Source organism: Ranitomeya imitator, chromosome 8 (assembly GCF_032444005.1).
Source record: "Ranitomeya imitator isolate aRanImi1 chromosome 8, aRanImi1.pri, whole genome shotgun sequence".
NCBI lineage: Eukaryota > Metazoa > Chordata > Amphibia > Anura > Dendrobatidae > Ranitomeya > Ranitomeya imitator.
Window position 1 is genome coordinate 154,671,944 of NC_091289.1, and position 17,258 is coordinate 154,689,201.

At 40.2% G+C, this 17,258-nt stretch overlaps 1 protein-coding gene across 1 annotated transcript in view; it reads right to left on the bottom strand.

The window, feature by feature from the left end:
• ABCA4 (ATP binding cassette subfamily A member 4) overlaps positions 1-17,258 on the bottom strand; it is a 200,451-nt gene that overhangs the window by 109,933 nt on the left and 73,260 nt on the right. Inside the window, exons 8-13 of the mRNA XM_069737669.1 lie at positions 13,708-13,797; positions 12,919-13,159; positions 11,525-11,664; positions 10,727-10,843; positions 9,824-10,021; positions 2,954-3,159 (exon numbers count right to left, since the gene is read on the bottom strand). Of these exons, the coding sequence (XP_069593770.1) occupies positions 2,954-3,159; positions 9,824-10,021; positions 10,727-10,843; positions 11,525-11,664; positions 12,919-13,159; positions 13,708-13,797 (992 nt within the window). The remainder of the gene's footprint in view (positions 1-2,953; positions 3,160-9,823; positions 10,022-10,726; positions 10,844-11,524; positions 11,665-12,918; positions 13,160-13,707; positions 13,798-17,258) is intronic.

Consider the following 17,258-nt stretch of genomic DNA (forward strand, 5'->3'; position numbering starts at 1 on the left):
AGAGAAATCCACCAAAAATGCTAAGTAAAACTGCCAAATTAGTTAGATTATATTGTCTTTAGGGAAGAGGTTTACAGTCCTACTAATCAATACTAAAAACATGTGAAAACCAAACCCAATTTGTTTATGTGCAAATGGTCGATTTTTTTAACTATACAGAAGTTATTACGAGAAGTTTTAGATGAATAAAATGTAATCAACGATGTTTTATGCACATTCCCTTAGGCTGTGTCTCCATGAAAAAAACGTTACAAAAATCATTATAAAAAATCCAACATTACAAAATTCAGAAATGACCAAATGGCGTAATTTAGATGTATTCTAAAAGAAAACTCAAAAATACTAAAGGGATTATCCAAGACTACTTGCCTGTTCTACGTGGTGCTGATACAGAGGGGTCATTGACTGCTTATGCTGGCAATTTAGCTGCTCCATGTCAAAAGAGCAGATCTTCCTCTACCAGCCTGATCTGTCCACAGGGCGTGATTGCCATCTCCATGCTGATTGGCAGCTGGCACCCCGCAGGTAGGCAGCGGGGAGCCGGCTGTCAGTCAGCATGATGTCGATAGTCACACCCCATCAAGAGAGCAGAATGGAAGATAAGCCACTGCTCTGTCGACATTAAGTAAGTGGAAGACACTGAATCGCCGGCAGGAGTGATCTGTGACCGTTGTGTGCAGGCAGAGATCGGTGCCAGGCACACCCTCAGGTACGTAGCAACTACCTGTCTGTTAGTTCTTAGGCCCATAGAAAAAAAATAGCCCTGGATAACTCCTTTAATGAAAATAGTTTTGAGTTAAATTGCAAAGCTGTATTCCCTTAGGGTACATCTCCATGGATCAGTAAGTTAACAAAAACAGCAAAAACGAAAGGTTATTATTGTTACATTTATAGATTACCAGACGACGCTATGGAGCTCAAGCCTAAGCAAAAACATTTTAGTGAACACAATTTTTATGTATTTTTATTGCTTTACTATCCTTATTAGCAAGTGTTATTTTGAGGATACATGAAAAATATGACCGCACCCTTTTCAATAATAAAAAGACAGTGATAGAAAGCTTTTAAATTGCAAGAAAAAATACTATTGAATTTAAGGGCCCCACCACATGTCCTGGTGATTCCTGTACTGGAAAAAAGAGTATTGGTGAGATCCGTGGTCAGTGTGCCACCTATATGTACGTATGTGACATCCATGTATCGGTTTGCTGTCCGTGTGTCGTCTGTGTCTGGGAAAAGCAGTACAGTTAGCTGTCCCCGGGCGCCAGATGCTGAACACAACTCCCATCATTGTCGCCTGGTTGTGCTGATCTCAGGGAGCGCAGGCGACAATGATCAGAGCTGTCGTCAGTACCCAACGCCTGGGAACAGTGCGAACTCCACCGCTTTTTCCCAGTCACGGGTACTTGTCATGTTGATGATACACGGATGTCATCTGTATGTCATCAGTGTGCATGTGTGCAGCATGCATTTTGTCTGCCGTGTACATAAGAAAACTGTCATATCTGCAGGTTGTTCACACTAACGCTGTTGGTGTGAAAAGCCTGGCATGTGCGCAACACCATTGAATACAATGGGAGTGCATGTGTCCGTATTTGCGGTCCTTAAAAAAACGGATCGCATACGGAAATACAAATCGGAGGTGTGAAGGGGGCCTAACGTGATAGTTTTTAGCAAGTCAGATCAGAACCAGTGACACGTGTGCCAATGAAAGAGCCCACTGGCAGGACGGCCCACTGAACCTCGAGAACATGCTGAATCCTTGTTGAACCAAGGGTGGTATTTGTCAAAAAAAAAGTGTTTTTTTTTGTACAAAATAACCTTCTACCGTAGCTCAGGCCACATTCACTTGTCCGTGTTTCAGGTTTGAGTACTGTCCGTGAAAAAACTGGCATCATACGGACAGCAGTCAGACCAATGTTATTCAATGGGACTGTTCAGATAAGCGTTTTTTTATTTTTCACGGACCGATTCGCAACATGCACTAGTTTCTTTCCTATGTTGATGAGACTCGTCCATTCAAATCTATGGGTAAACAAAAAAAATTGTATCCCTTCCGAGTCTACCTGACTGCACCCGATATTTCCGGATACATTGCAATTCTTAAAGTAAAAAGGAGAAAAAAACCAAACTACAAGGATCAACACAGTAATAGAAAGAAACACATGATAATGTATAAAGTAGTCCAAAAAGTATTTGGACTATTAATATGGTTCGGTTTCACATTGAGCAATTGATTCTATTTAGATGCATGATCCATGTGCACTGACTATTGCGATTTTTGGTTTCCTGATGCATCTCTATGTACATGTATATGCCCCTTTACTACATCTATTTTTTACGGGGTATATATATATTTTTTGATATATGCCATTGTTTTGCTTTGTTTACATTATGTACATTTGAGCATTATACATTTTTGGTATGTATATGTGGTGTTTGTGTGGGCTGATACACATTGTGTGTGGTTAGCGCCACATTACCATCTCTTTCTCCTTTTCTTGTCCCTATTTGTTACCAATAAAAATACTTTTTGGACTACTTTATACATTATCATGTGTTTCTTTCTACTACTGTGTTGATCCTTGTAGTTCGGTTTTTTTCTCCTTTTTTCTTGTGTTCCTCATATTTACCGAATGGTCTGCCATTTTTTCTTTTTTTCTTTTATTCTTTCCTCTATCAAGCTTTGCGATACATTGTTGTCTTTATACATTCTATTACATTGCTTGTCAAGTGTGCATTTCCTTAATTCTTAAAGTAGGAAACTTAATTTGATCTTGTAAAGTTTGATAACTGCTCATGTAGAAAAATGGGCGACAATTGAGATGAAAATCTTCCTTTTTTTTCCTGTATGAAAGACAATTTTTTCATACCCTCGTGCCAGCTTCACCTTGGATGAAGGAGGAAAGTGATGTCTCGTCTTGAATAATTCAATAAATCTTAAAATACCTACCTATCTTTAATTTTATTCGTTTTCTCCACTACATCAATATCCATGCGGATTTTGTATTTCACATGAGGTGGAACCTGATTAGTCCACGGGAACATGTCCATGAACACAAGACCGGCCCAGAATTTATTTTCTTCAAGCAGGTAAAGAGCGTGATGTGTCAGATGGGATTCATCATCGTGACCTTCAAATTTATCCAAGGTTAAGCACTATAAAAACAAGTAAATTTTCAACATATTAATATTATTGTTGGCCACGCAGAGAGAAAAGGACAAAAAATTGGGGTTTGATCATTTACCAAATCCAGGCTCACATAATATTGGATAGTAGGGCCGCCCGACCTACTGTGAAAGTCAATGGGAAGCAATTTGGGAGGGGAGCACACTTCATATAATAGTAATTCCAATACGTTGTTTGATCCTCTCTCCTGAAACACACTGATAGTAAAAACGAGCAATTACCTCACATCAAAGATGATGTTCTCAGGTTGTTACTCTTTTGGCAGACATCTTTTGCAACTAAAGGCTGTATTGTTTAACCATCCCATTTGCAGAATTGAACCTTACAGGTTTATACATTTTTGGATGATCTAAGGAGCAATTTTCCAGGGCAGATGAAACTGAATATATTAGATTTTTTTTTTATTAATTTTTGGCTTTATATTTCCTGTTGACTAATAATACATTCATTCCAGGGTTATTGTTTTTTTTTAAATATTTTTTCAAAAAAATGTTTTTTTCAATTTAATGAACTGTAAAGTAATTGCACATATAAAGTATTTTATTCAATGAATGTTAATAAATATATAAATAATAATGCAATGAATCATATCATCAGATTCAGTGTCGCAAATCGTGAAATGATAGGTAATGGCTGGTAAGGATGTAAGAAAAAAAAGAATAAGTGCTTGTGTTTTGCAATTTTGAAATTGTTAGTATTGAACATGCAAAACATATTGAAATTACTTTACAAATGGCTGCTCATTTTATTAGCTAAGACAGTCCCTCCTCTATCAAGGCTGTTTCATAAGCAGAGAAGGGGGCTGGCTCAGCTATTAAAATGAGCCAGTCAATAAGCCCCCTTCACACATAGCACTGGATCGAGTTTCACCACACCAGTGCTTTGTGTGTAAAGGTACCGTCAAACTGAACGATATCGCTAGCAATCCGTGACGTTGCAGCGTCCTGGCTAGCGATATCGTTGTGTTTGACACGCAGCAGCGATCTGGATCCTGCTGTGCCATCGTTGGTCGGAGCAGAAAGTCCAGAACTTTATTTCGTCGCTGGATCTCCCGCAGACATCGCTGAATCGGCGTGTGTGACGCCGATTCAGCGATGTCTTCACTGGTAACCAGGGTAAACATCGGGTTACTAAGCGCAGGGCTGCGCTTAGTAACCCGATGTTTACCCTGGTTACCAGCGTAAACGTAAAAAAAACCAAACACTACATACCTACATTCCGGTGTCTGTCCCCCGGCGCTGTGCTTTCCTGTACTGTCAGCGCCGGCCAGCCTTAAAGCACAGCGGTGACGTCACCGCTGTGCTTTACGGCTGGCCGGCGCTCACAGCCAGTGCAGGAAAGCACAGCGCCGGGGGACAGACACCGGAATGTAAGTATGTAGTGGTTTTTTTTTTTTACGTTTACGCTGGTAACCAGGGTAAACATCTGGTTACTAAGCGCGGCCCTGCTTTACGGCTGGCCGACGCTCACAGCCAGTGCAGGAAAGCACAGCGCCGGGGGATAGACACCGGAATGTAAGTATGTAGTGTTTGTTTTTTTAAGTTTACGCTGGTAACCAGGGTAAACATCGGGTTACTAAGCGCAGCCCTGCGCTTAGTAACCCAATGTTTACCCTGGTTACCAGGGGACCGGCATCGTTGGTCGCTGGAGAGCTGTCTGTGTGACAGCTCTCCAGCGACCACACAGCGACGCTGCAGCGATCGGGATCGTTGTCTAGATCGCTGCAGCGTCGCTTAATGTGACGGTACCTTAAGGGGCTGGATGACTGTGCATTTCAATGGCAAAGCCAGCCCCCTGTTCTGCCTGTGCACTGACCAAGAAATAGCTGACTGGCTTATCTATTGAAATGAATTAGTCAACCAGCCCTCTTTACACATAGCACTGATGACACAGGAAAATTTCCCTTCATTGGACAGAGCACTGGACTGGGTGCGGAGCTGACGAACCTGGAACAGTTGGGCTTCTGGGAAAACTTAAGCATATTTATAAATGATAAAACTTACTTTTTAAGCTTAGTTATATGTATATTTTTAAATGAACATCCCATAAAACATACTATCAGAAGGCTTTCCAAATTTTCTCCCCTCCAGCTAAAAGAAAACTATATAATTAGTATAGTTCCAAGGTGCAGACGAGCGTATTTTCGGTCAGAGTTTGATCTGACATAACTTTGGATCACACTGGGACGATTTTATCCTGTGGTGCTGAAGCGATGGCCGGGGAACCAGCACGGTGCAGGAAGACTACCGTACACAAGATGAGGTGCAAACAACAAAAGATAGATTTATTGGAAGGCAAGGAATGAAGTGGATGAGGAAGATGCAAACAGGGGTATGCAATGGCAAAAGATAATTTACAAGAGTTATATTCTTTAGCTTGTCAGTAAAATAGCACGGTGCTCCAACTGCTACAGACTCAATATATGTCACAAAAGTAAATGCAAACAATAAACAAAGAATAACGCTACTCTATGTATAACCTCCCTGGCTATTACTAAGCAGGCCTCACGGCTGCCGTGTTCTGACTGTTGAAGCCTACACTAGGCCCTGACATGTGCACTAAACAGGAACAAACTTCATGGTGATGTTGGGGACTCAGATCCAGTCCCGGGGGGCCCCCAGCAGTCTAGTACAGTGGTGCGCACGGCTTTCTGCTAGCTCTGTGAGATGTGGTCTTCTCCTTGCTTCGGAGTCCTGGAGGTGCTCCTGGAAACTGTAAATCCATTTCTCTGTATCTTCATGGCGTCTCAAACTCACACAGGACAGCCACTCTTGCTGCACCCAGAAAAGTCTGTCAAATTTCACAAGTCCACTCCGTTACAGGCTGTGGGTCCTCTCTTGCAACAAACAGCACAAAGTTCTCTCTGCAGCAGCTTCAGTTCTCACACGCTGTCCAGGCTCCACCCCCACCCTCTGCCCAGTCCAGTTCATTCACACAGTCTATTGCAGGAGAGAAGCAGAACATTCCATCACGCCAGACAAGGGGGTGCAGTCTCTTAAAGTGACAGCGTGTTCCTTACTGTCCATAACAGCACCACCCTCTTACAGTGAGTGCTGTGCATATGTTCGATTTTTTTCCTTGGATATTTGGATCGCACTTGGCCATGCAAGTCAATGAATGCGTTGAAAACATTGGACCGCACTTGGATGATATTCTAGTGCAATTCGATTTCCCGGGATTTCTCCAGAATGGAGAAGGTGATCAAACAATGTTCAGAGTGTCATTTGTAAAATCGTCCGAATTCTTGATGAGAGAATCTATGGCTGTCTGCACCTAGCCTTAGGGAAGTTTCAGCCCTGCCTCAAATCTGCCCCAACACTGTCTGGAATCAACCATTCATGGGCGTCGTTTATTTAAACCCTACACGTTTTTGTTCCGGGATGCTACAAATTTGTTGGGATTGTTTTAGAAAAATCAGGACAGTCCCGACAATTAATACATATGAGGTATTTACTCTGTAAGTCAATGTCTGACCCATAAAAGAGTCTTAAAACATGACTTTGTGATTTATTACATGGCAGTTATTGACCTGCAACCAAATTTATCTTAAAGGGAATTTATCAGTAGGATCAACATTCCTAAGCTGTCTTTATGGAGAGGCACGTCATAGGAAGTTGAATAAAATGATAACTTGATATTTGAGATCCAATGTTTTATTCAATAGAAATCCATATCCAAATAGAATTCTTAATATGTAAATTAGTTGTGAAAATCTATGGGCTGGGCAAAGATCTCTATGAGAATCTGCCTCCAGAGCTTATTTTATATGAAAGGAGGGGTTACCAGTGTGAAACATATAGATCAGGTTAGCAGACAGTCAGTCATTACATGTCTCACCCTGGTTACACTTTCTTTAATTTAAAATAAGATCTGGAGGCAGATTCTCAGGGAGATACAGCTCTGGCAAAAATTAAGAGACGACCACATCAAACCCTGTCATGGGCAGCCTAATCTCCAGACCTGAACCCCATTGAACACCTATGGAATGTAATCAAGAGGATGAAGGATAGTCACAACAAGCCATCAAATAAGTACTACTTTAATTTTTGCGCCAGAAGCAGTGTGAAAGACTGGTGGAAAGCATGCCGACGCATGAAAGCTGCGATTAAAAATCATGGTTATTTCTGAAATCTTCCTGAGTTAAAACATTAGTATTATTGTTTCAAAATGATTATGAACTTGTTTTCTTTGTATTATTTGAGGTCTGAAAGCACTGGGTTTTTTTGTTTGTTTTTTTAATTTTGACCATTTCTCCTTTTCAGAAAAATACAAAATTTATTGCTTGGAACTTCGGAGACATGTTGTCAGAAGTTTATAGAATAAAAGAACAACTTACATTTTACTAAAAAATATACCTATAAAGAGAAAAATCAGACAAACTGAACATTTTGCAGTGGTCTCTTAATTTTTGCCAGAGCTGTATAAATCCGGCATATAGATCTTAATCCCTTCACATCACAGCCCATTTTCATTTTGGCGTTTCTGTTTTTCGCTCCCCTCCTTCCGAGAGCCATAATTTTTTTTTAAATTTGTCCGTCAATATGGCCATGCGGGACGAGTTGTACTTTTGAACGACATCATTGTCGATTGACAGTGGCATTTAACAGGTTAGCAGCCGCTGATGGATCGCGATTCCATCCATGGCTGTTAGGGGGACATGTCAGCTGTTCAAAACAGCTGACATGTGCTGGGAAAGATGTGGGCTCACCGACAAACCCTACATCAAAGGGAGAGACACTACATGTGCAGTACATGTATGGTGCATGTCGTGAAGGGGTTAATAGATCATTTGCATATTAAGAAAAACATAGATTTTTCTGGAATAAGACATCTGATTGCAGATATCAAGTTATAATTTTATTCAGCTTCCTATGACCTGCCTGCCCATATAGATGGCTTAGCAGGATTGATCCGATTGACAGGTTCCCTTTAAACTATTAATGATTTATGGTGAAATTCACGGTTATTATAATTTGATATAGATTTATTACTTTCCATTTCTTTAGAGTCAGCCATCTTGGGTTGGGCTGTGCTGCTACTTCAAGATAGAATTTACAATTTGACTTGTTAAATGAAGACATCATGGGTCACTTCTTATTTTAATAACTGCCAGAATTATTTAAGCCTGAATTAGAAGCTATGGGAAGAGTTAAAAGACAATGGGAGCGGCAAACCCATCCCTGCCCGGACAATAGAATAGCCTGAAGAAGCTTTCCTCATTACAAGTACAGCATATGGAAGCATTGTTGTGAGTCCATTGTTTACATATGATATAGGTCTCGTTTCCACATATCACCAATTATATAGCTCCTTTTAGTTATTGAATAGACAAATTACCATAAGGAAACAATTGAAAATGAAATGTAATAGAAGAAGGGTTGTTAAAGAAAAGTAAGAGGGGAAATAAAACGCCTGGAACTGTTTATTCACTGACAGTAGACGCCTGACTGCTCTTTAGACACCTCTCTGTCCTTATGTTTCTATGTATGGGGTAAAGATAATGTAATATAATGAGAGATAATCACATTCAATAGAGCATGTAATGAATGTAATAGAAGATCCTCGTCTTCACCGAAAAGACACAACGCACAGCGTCCCAGATGTAAATTATGCAAATGGTAGGCAGTGTGATACTGAGCTAAGCTCTAGTAAAACCTCACTTTTTAGGTGTTGGGTAGAGATGAGAAGAACTTTTGAAATTTGAATTTACCGACTTCAACTAATTTTCCCCAAAAATTTGATTTGCAGTGAATGAATTTGCGCAAATTTCAATATTGTAAAGCTTGTAATTGACTAGAAAATACACGTGGAAGAGAGAACCCTGCTAATCATAAGAGCTTACACCATAAAAGAGAGAGAGAGATAAACCCACTGATCATAAAAGCTTACACTCTGTAGGGGAGAGACAGAGAACTGGCTGACTATAAGAGCTTACATCCTACAAGAGAGAGAACCCGGTTGACCATAAGAGCATACACTCTGTAGGAAAGAAAGAGAGAACCCCGCTGACCATAACAGCTTACACCCTAGAAGAGCGAGAGAGAAGACCGCACTGATCATAAGAGCTTACACCCTACAAAAAGCAGAGAGAGGACGCCAATGACCATAGGAGCTTACGTTATACTGGGGAGAGAGAGGGCCTCACTGACCATAAGAGCTTACACACTACAGGATAGAAAGGACCCCGGTGACCACAACACCTTGCACTCTACAGGAGAGAGAGACAGGACCCTCTGACCATAAGAGCTTACACACATTATAGGAGAGAGAGACTTACCCAGTGACTCTGGAGATAGTGCTCTACTGGGAATTGCTGATCTTTGATGACCCCAGATACTGACCACCACTGTACAAGGTATGGTAAACCGCTAGATGGCATAGCTGCAGGTCATTATGGGGAGACCGTACAACAATGCAAATTGATGTTATCCTGCTTTCTGATGCTTCAGCAGTGTAGGAAATTAGTGATGGGCAAGTTTTTTTTTCCAAAAGCGCAAATCAAATTTCAAAACGTTGAAATCTGGTGGAACCGTGAACTTCAGAAAATTCAACTTGAACATAATCCTCTCATCTCTAGTGTTGGGTGATTGCACAATAGGATAAACCGAGATTATTATATATGAAGTGTCTTACCTCCATGTACTGGTTCAAGAGCCGCACAACATGATCAGTGAAATTAAACACATTTCTCCAATCAAAATCCATTTGTCCTTCTGGTCGTTCATCTTGATTACCATTGTGCAGAAAATTAATTATATCATCGGCAGTTAATCCGTTCTCTCCAAGTTGTCGATTGAGAAAGTCTTTCACTGTTGGGTTTTTGACAGTATCCTTTAAACAAAAAGTGAAGTTAGAAATGTTGTAAATGTTTGTGTCCCTTGCAGTGTTTCACCTATAGAGAAATTGTGCCACAAATCTTTGTTGTGTAGTATAGCCCTACTGGGTGCCATATTGGGCAGGTTCTCTGCCTGCTATTGCCTGCCCCATTTATTAATGGAGAATGACCACACATTCAAATCTATTTCTTTGTTAGTGGCCATAAAAAATCAGTCCATTCTTGGGATTGGTGGTAATCTCACCAGCCAGATCGTAAATGAGAAGACTCTTAGAATATAGTGATACCAATCTACAGTAATTTGGAGAAACCTCCTTTTTAGGCAGTGATCACATTATGCAGTTATGAACAGTTTCTGAGCGCCAATCTTCTAAAAATGTGGTAAAAACAAGGGGATTTTATCACATTTTTAGAAAAAATGTATGGGAAACGTATCATGTAAACATAGCCTTAGAGCCTGTATTTCCACTGCGCCTTTCTGGCCACAGCCTTTCATTCCGATACAGAAAAATGCATCAAAATCATATGTAAACATACTTTTATGCTGCGTTGTGGCTGCGGTGCTTTATGTTGCCGTGATTGAGGTTAAAACTAGAGCTGAGTGAATGTGCTAATATTTTTCATTTTTTTATTGCACTTATTTAAATTCTATCTTCTGTAACTACCAATAGAAAATATGTGTGAAGTCATAATAAACCTACCCGGATGACATTCATCTGAACACTGCTTTGCATGAAGTGCCACACCTGAGGTCCCACCTCTTCCCAGGCTTTGCCCATTTGCCTCAAGCGTTCAAGTTGCTCAAAGGTAGTATTAGCCTGAAATACAAGATGATGAGATCTGTGCTTTAGATGTACAGTGAGTCTCCAATTATTCTAATGAAATTCATAGAACACCGGCTTCTCTTACTAATGAATAAATCACTGAGTTATTTTACAATGTTGGTCAGAAAACATCCCATTATAAGATATGTAGAAGCATGGAGCCAGGTGACTGCAGTTCAATTTCTCTTGATTTGTAAGATCATTGAATGGAAACCTTAAAGGGGTATTATCAAGTTATATCCTATCCATTGGATAACTTCCCGATCGCCGAAGGTCCAACTGCTTGGACCCCACCGATCCTGAGAACTTCGGCTGTAAAAAGCCTTGGGTGAATGGAGCAGAAGTCGATCATGTGCGCTGCCAGTACATTCAATCTTACCGGAGTGCCGAAAGCCAGACGATTCCAGCACTCAGCAATCTCTAGCGTTACCATTAAGTATGAATGGAGCGCCATTGCCCATGATCGTCCACTTTTCAGCACCCCAGTTCTCAGGATTGGTAGTGGTCCCAGATGGATGCGGGATGACTTCCAAACTTGAGAATACTCCTTTACACTCTGCATAAAAATTCTAAACTAACTACGGCTGACTCTGGCCATTTATATACTGACTACAAAATCTATAAAGGCAATAGTTTGAACTATGTTATAGCAGCCAAAAAAAAAAAAAGCCTTACTTTGTTTAGAATTTCTCGAACTGCCGGGGCATCGGGAGTGTAAAGAATTTTTCCCATGAGCAAAGGTTTCATTGCACTCCATGCGATTTTGGTTGCAGGGTTAGATTCCATACTTTGCATAAGGACATTACAAAATGGTGCTGTTGATTTAAACATGATAGATGTTAATATATCCTTCACTTATACTCTACACTAATTGTTTAAAGAAAACCTGTCAGCAGCATTTTAGAGGGACAACCGAAGGGTGTGATGTATTACAGTGTTACATAATTGTAATGATACCGTATATCATCCCAATCCATCGCCTCATTGCAAAGCATTCTGCTCTTTTATCCTTCCGTAAATTAGACTGCAAGTGCACTGGGCTTTGCAAGTCACTGCCCCTATTCATTCCTAATCGCTGGCACCTCCCAGGATGCTTTATTGCTTTCATCTAAAGGTGTCCATATCCAATAAATATTAATGTCTTGTGCAAGAGACTTGAGATTTAAACAGACGGTACAGATAAGATGGCTCATTCAACTAACTATTACCTCTGACCCCCTGAAAGGAGATTTATTAGCGGAGAAGGAGACCAGCTACTGCCAGACACTTCATGTAAAAATGCCTGATCCTCATTCGCTTGTTAACTGCAATAATTGAAAAGTGAGGTAGACCTCATACACATTAGATTGTTGGCAAATTCTATCATAATCAGCATATTTATTTAAAGTTTATGGGTATCTTAAAATTTTCCGTAGACAATAGATCTAAATCAGAGTACTGAAAATTGGGTTATGATGTTCATCTTATGTCTACAGATAAAATCCAAACCAGAAATAATAAGAAAAGGCAGAAATACTATGGATTTGAAGAGACCTTCAAATGCATCTCTCATCTGCTATCCACTCTGTGAATGTGGGTTTACAGTCATGGCAAAAAGTTTTGAAACTGACACAAATTTTGGTTTCCACAAATTTTGCTGCTTCGGTAGTTTTAGATGTTTTAGTCGGATGTTTCTCTGGTTACTAAAGTAATAATTATCAGCATTTCATAAGTGTTTACACTTCTAATGACAAAAACATCAAGTTTATGTAGAGACTCAATATTTACGGCATTGACGATTATTTTCCAAGACTTCTGCCCTTGGCCCTTGCAGCTGGATATCAACTTCTGGGCCAATCTTGACTAATGATATCTTGTTCTTGCCTAATCAGTGCTTGGAGTTTATCATAATTTCTGTTGTTTTGTTTGTCCTCCCACTTTTTCAGGATTGACGACAATGAGATTGAGATTTGGAGAGTTTCGCAAAACTTTTGGCCACAACTTTATAATTTATTGATCTGAGCTTTGTGAGACCAGTAGATCAAGCTACAACCAGATTGATTTCTTTATGGTTCCATGTGAACACCTACTGGTTGTCTTGTCGTATAAATAATTCGATTCTCTCTTGGATGAGTTCACTCCGAGGAAAACCTTGTAGTTATTATCTTCATACCAGTTGAAGGAGAAAACTCTGGAACCACCGCCCTCCGGATAGCCACAAAACAAGTCTGAAAGAGAACTCATGAGCTGTGTGAAGGTCGCTGGTCCTCCATCTTGCACAATAGGCTGCAAAACCCTCAGAAGATCCTGGATACTTTGTTTCTGTGACAACTACAGTGAAAAGAACAATACAAATGGTAGGGAGGATTTGTGAAGAGAGTTTTAATAAAGGTAATGAAAATCTTATACTTATAGACCTTAGGTAAATTAAACGGTTTTCATTTTTGGGGTCAAAATAAAAGACATACAAATGAGCTCTCCTCCAGAAGGAAGAATACTGTCTCTGCTTTGCCACATATTGGGTGTAAATACTGTATAAATTATTCTCTGGCCCTTTAAGATGTTTAGAAATAAGACTAAGAATATTAACCAAACCTGCCACCCAACTGTTGACAGCTGTTTCTTAGTATCGGCCCCTTGTAGAGTACTGGTTGGCTAGAGGATATGCTAAAAATCTATTTAGAAAGTGTCCAACAACAAAATAAGGCAGCAATGTAATTCACACAACCTAAATTACAATCCCACCATGCATACTATGTATATATAAGTACAGCTGTGTTCAGAACTTTATTTCAAAGTGAGTTATAGATTTCTGTAAAAACGCAATTGAAACCATAGAATAAGCTAGAGCACATACCATAATAAGCTAGAGCACATACCTCTCTCAGTGCCTCTGACATATTAGAGACCACTTTTCCCCAGAATCTCACGTCGATCCCACGAGAACTGCTGTCTAGAATAGTTGGAAGCTGCAGAGACATTAAATAAAAAGAGCATAATATATAAATATAAAACCAGAAGAAAAAGCACTCACAAGAAAAAAAAAGGTAACAATGATATACCTTCATTGTCTTCTGTATGTTTTTTATTTAAAAAAACTTAGCATAAAATATCTGTTTTCATCAATCCATCCATTCTTCAACACTACTCAACAATTGAAATTGCAGCACCAAGATGAAAAAGTTGTAGGATTATGGAAATTTCAGGATGGATAGACATTTTAATAATATGCAAATGATGAAGACATGGAAAGTAGATTTTCAAAACATTTTGATTTATTCAGTATTTAGTATGAGCACCACATACAGAAATCCTTGCACTTACAGCCTTGGCTGCTTTCAATTAGGCTATTATAGGTTGTCAGAGGAATGTTCTGTCAGGCTGAATGCTTTTTGGGCATGAAAATCATCAAGATTCACTGCTGGCATCTCCTTTTGCAATTGCCAACCAATGACGTCCCAGATGTGCTTGATTGGAGATTAGTCTGGAGATCCTGCAGGCCATGGTAGCACATTTAGGCCACACATGCTACTCAGAGTAGCACGAGCAATATGCTGTGGGACACTTTGGACAAATAATAGCATCACTGGTTTCACAAACAAATCAATATAACACCAAGCTATTAGTGTACCTGGAATGAAGACTACAGGGTTCCGGCTACCCAACATCATAATCGTGAGAGGAGGACTGGTGTTGACATTCCATTATGAATGCCTCTTCATGGTGTTGCCTATTTGGTCTCCAGACCAATTTCCAGCTATCACTGCATCCAGGGCAAAAGTGGGACTCATCCCTGAAGAGGATAGACCTCCATTCCAGCCTTCATTGCGGTCATGCTCTGTACCATTATTGCATTGGATAGCGGTGGTGTAAGGTCAATGGACATCTGTAGCTGGATGTCTGGCTCTTAGCTCAATGTGCCATCTAATGTTTTGTGTGAACAATGATGCATTAATTTGTGATGTCCAATTTTAGCACAGAATGGATTACTCATGGAACGAGTAGTATGGCCATTTCTCCAAAGTTTATCAGGAGCTGTTTTTTCAACATGACAAGGCCATGCCGCCAGTTGTTCGTGTTACTGTGAACAGCCTGTGTGGCCTAAACGTGCTTCCATTGCCTGCAGCTTCTCTGGATATGTCTGCTATTGAGCACATTTGGTACATCATTAATCAACAATACAGGGAGCTGCCAGCAGTGGATTTTGACGATATTTGTGCCAATGTGCATTCAGCCTGGCAGAAGATTCCTCAGACAACCATTAATAACCTCATTGATGGCAGCCAGGGTGTGTAATGAGCATGTGGCACTCATACTTGTTACTGAGTAAGTTGAGATGTTTTAAAATGTTATTTCAAATTTTTCATAATTTGCAGACTATTGAAGGGAATCTGTCACCCCCTGGACAATTTAAACCAGTCGTACCTGTATGCCTCATAGCTGCGGTGTAGCTCTTGAAAAATTCATTTATAATGTTACACATTAATTATTTCTTCCAGGCTCTGGGATGTGCGGTGCCTGGAAGAAATCACTGCCTCCTGACTTCATTATAATGGTACTTAACTCCCATCAGCGTCGGACTGACCTGTCCTGCATATGTGCTGTGCATGCGCACGGTTATGCAAACCCTGTCCGTCCTCCTATATGTAGTGTCTGCATTGAAGAAGATCAATGCAGACACTACCCATAGAAGAGCAGAGAGGGTTCGCGTAACCGCACGCGTGCATAGCGCATGTACGGAATTACAACACCGAACAGGTCAGTGTGACGCTGATGAATTTTAATTTCTCAAAATCTACACCGCAGCTATGAAGCATACATGTAAGACTGGTTTAACCATTCTATTACCTATAGGCCCCATAATAATAGATCAAAATCATCCAGGGGGTGACAGATTCTCTTTAACTTGTCTATCCATCCTGTGATTTCCACAATTCCATGACTTTTCCTTCTTGAGGTTGCAATTTCCTTGTTGAGAAGTGTATATAGGCAGTACGCAGGATGTGGAGCACTATCATACATGTGGTGCACTGGATTACTACAATATAAGGAACAGAATGTTTCACCTGCATTAGTATTTTTTTTAGATAAAGATAATGCTACATTTTTTTTACTGTAAATTTTAACTGTTTTTCTATAAATGATTATGGGGCAATGATCTTCCCTGTGTTGCTGTTAGTGCTGCTGCTTACAGTAGCCACATGAACCATAGGAACCTGATCCTGTTCATTGACAGAGTTTCCTGGGCATGCTCAGAGTCCTGCGCAGAGGTCATGGTGAGGGGTCTGCTGTGCCTCTGAACTTTTGTGACATCCTGCATTATCTATATGTAGGAGATTGTAACATTACCTATCGCTACTGATGACTTAACAATAGTGATGAGCGTATATACTCGTTACTCGAGATTTCCCGAGCACGCTCGGGTGTCCTCCGAGTATTTTTTAGTGCTCAGAGTTTTATTTTTTAGCACTGCAGCTGAATGATTTACATCTGTTAGACAGCATAAGTACATGTGGGGGTTGCCTGGTTGCTAGGGAACCCCCACATGTATATGCTGGCTAACAGATGTAAATCATTCAGTTGCGGCGCTAAAAACTAAAACTCCGAGCACTAAAAAATACTCGGAGGTCACGCAAGCGTGCTCGGGAAATCTCGAGTAACGAGTATATTCACTCACCACTACTTAACAAGTGATCAGTGATCGGTCAGTAAAAATTGTTTAAATATTTACAATGGCAATGAAATTTTTTTTAGAAAAAACATCCAACACTTCTTAAAATATATATTTGATGACCTATTTATTTGAAATATTGAGAGCACTTTTATTGGAGTTCCATCTCTAAAGCCTCCAACCAGAGATATTACAACTAGAGAACCCCTTTAAGAAATGCAGCTTTGCCGCGTGCCATGAGAAGCCTCGGCACAGGTGCACATGTCTCCTCTATGGCGTAATCTTAAACTGCAATAAAATATACCCTGCTTTCCTGGCTTTTCTGGACTGAAGTATTGACAAACCACGGCTGCTGTTACACCAGAGTTTGTGCATACCGCACGTGAGGTGCCGGTGATTTGTAATCTGATGGAAAGTATGCCTCCAAGCTGTCTGTGAGCCTCCGCAAAATATAATCAGTCTTTATACCAGGAAACAATGCAGCCTCTTTTACTTAGTTGGCACTTTGGAAATACTTTTTCAATATTGAGCAATGCTTAAAGCAAACAGTATAAACTAAGCGAAACTTTCCCTCAATATGTACTAAATGAATTACACTGTAGCAGCCGTCAGAACGTGAAAATCATTCGAAAAGGCTCGACAGCATGGTGGTTACCGATAGCTTTGTCAAGAGTCAGCTTTAGGGGTCTGCAACTTTCTCAGCTGTTCCATGTTATAGGTACACCACCGACTACTTGGCAGCCAAGTATTGTATTCACC